At 36.7% G+C, this 2,500-nt stretch overlaps 1 protein-coding gene across 3 annotated transcripts in view; it reads right to left on the reverse strand.

Annotated features, from left to right (window-relative positions):
• slc44a4 (solute carrier family 44 member 4) overlaps positions 1 to 2,500 on the reverse strand; it is a 34,914-nt gene that overhangs the window by 9,320 nt on the left and 23,094 nt on the right. For 2 of the 3 annotated variants that reach the window (XM_087294082.2, NM_200413.1), the window contains 1 exon segment: positions 1,085 to 1,187. In XM_087294082.2, the coding sequence (XP_087150208.2) occupies positions 1,085 to 1,187 (103 nt within the window). 3 annotated transcript variants of the gene reach the window in all.

The raw sequence follows: 2,500 nt of genomic DNA on the forward strand, positions 1-2,500 counted from the left end.
TTATTATTCTTTTTATTTAATATTATAATTTATTATTATTTTAGACATTTTATTATTATTTTTAGATAAATTTTATTTATGACATTTTTATTTTTTTATCTGTTTTTAATAATTTTTATTGTCTGCATTTTATGTTCCTAAACTTGTCTTTTTTATTCCTGTTTATGTAAAGCACTTTGAATTGCCACTGTGTATAAAATGTGCTATATGAATAAACTTGTTGCCTTGTTTTTATTTCATTAATTTAATTACATTTATTTTTTTGTTTTTGATTTAGTTATCATTTAATCAGTTGAATTGAATACATTTTTTGTTTTATTTATTTTTGATTATTTTAATTTAAGAATTTATTATTATTTTTGTTTTATGTTTAAATAATTTAATATTATAATGTATTTTTCTTTTTTGCTTTAGTTATTTTCATTTAATTAATAAAATATGTTATTATTCTTTTTTTATTTTATATTATAATTTATTATTATTTTTAGGTTTATTTGTTTTTATTTCATTAATTTAATTAAATTAATTTTTTTGTTTTTGATTCAGTTATCATTTAATCAACTGAACTGAATACATCTTTTGTTTTATTTATTTTTGATTATTTTAATCGAATAATTTATTATTTTTTGTTTTGTTTGTTTTTATGTATTTTTAAAATAATGACTGAATAATACTGAGTTGATACTCATAATGAAATTATTCATTTTAAATTAATTTAAATAATATTAAAAAAATAAATTATTGCTGTGACATTTATAAGCATCAATAAAATAAAACAGTGGCAACTACTGGTGCTGAGACAATAACAAAACTGAAAATAATTGGAAAAATCAGGGATATTATAAAACATTGTTATAATAAAATAAAATATAATAAAACATTATAAAGCTTCACTCTTCTGTAATTAGACCATCATTATAGCGTTGTCTAAAAGTAAATAGAAACAGCTTAAATGTAAGAACTTTTTTATTACTTTATAACTTAAAAAAGCTCTAAAGGAAAGCTCTAACTCTTATTTTTAACTTAGAAGTTATGTCATTAGTGGTTAAAAAATGTAATTGTAAAAGTCAGTGACTGGCTGTACCTGAGGGTCGCAGGTCTGGTTGGCTTGTATGTTGCTGCAGTCTCCCTGTGTCGTGTTCAAAGCCACAACTTTATAAATGGGAGCACCGGATGTGGCCAGATATCTGAACACACACACACTCAGTCAAAGATACACAACAATAATCAATACACACCTGTATATTTATATAGTGACCAGATCGGCAGTTAACCATGTTCAAAACTAAAACAAAAAAAATTTAAATTATACATTTAATATATTATTATTATTCATTATTTATTTAAGTGTTCAGTAATGTTTAGTTTAGTCTTCTAAAATGAATGATAGCATTTATTAATACAGTCATGTACACTTTTAGTCATGTGAAATATCAATAATAGTATATAGTAGTCATTTATTAATACATTTATTGATGTTTTTAGTCATCTAACATAAATGATATGATTATTAATCATTCTTGTGGCGAGGGGGCGTGGCCGAGAGCCGTGGGAACGGGGTGAGGCCACCGCGTGAGTGGATACACGTGCGGTGCGCACCTGCCTCGGATCCCACGGAAGGAGCTCTGGACCATAAAAGGAGGACCGATGGCAGAGGAAGCCGAGAGAGGACCGGGCCCGGGCATGTTATTTTACTTTTGCTTTCAGTTTGACGGCAGTCTCCGCGAGGAGCTGCCGTCCGTTTGTTTTGATTTTAAATGGCAGTCTCCGTGAGGAGCTGCCGTCATTATTATCAATAAATCATTTTAAAGCTCCGTCGGTTCTCCGCCTCCTTCTTCCCAGCGGCCAAAGGGCCGTAAACTTCATTACAGTGGTGCCGAAGCCCGGGAGAAGGAGGGACGCGTTGTCCAGATGCCCTCGCCGCTGAGAGAGGGGGCGAGTGTTCGGGAGTTAACCCGAGTGGGGGAGAAACCCGTTCGTCTGCCCAGAGTGCCGGGGCGGCCTGAGGCTGGCGAGGAAAGGATCTGCCTGCTGCCGTCTCCCAGCATGGGGAGGAGCAGGGGACGCGGGGCTCACCACCGGAAGGGAAAGAGCTGAAGGGAGCCATCCCACGGAACCCGGGGGAGTCGCCGCGATCCGCCATGATGCCAGAGCCTGCATCCATCCACCGAAGCGGGAGCGGAGCAGGAGACCAGAAATGCCGCCAGCCAGCCAGGAGAACCGCCGCCGGACGCCAAAAGACGGACGGGTGGATAGATTCCTCCACAGGGCTCCCAGCACGTCGTCGCATCTCTCAGCTGGTGGAGGACCGAGTGGCAGCGTGTCTGGAGAACCGAACCCCAATTTTTTTTTTCTTTTTCCTCTCTCCCCTTTCTCGGTCTACTCTGTCTTTCCTCCTTTTTTTTCCATCTCCTTTTCTCTCGGCCCGTCTCATATAGGTCTCGCGGGTGCTGTGGCGCCAACCCCCCCCCCAAGAGTATGCACAGCCACGGGGTGCCCC

The sequence above is a fragment of the Danio rerio genome, chromosome 19, assembly GCF_052040795.2.
Source record: "Danio rerio strain M-AB ecotype USA chromosome 19, GRCz13ab, whole genome shotgun sequence".
Classification (NCBI taxonomy): Eukaryota; Metazoa; Chordata; class Actinopteri; order Cypriniformes; family Danionidae; genus Danio; species Danio rerio.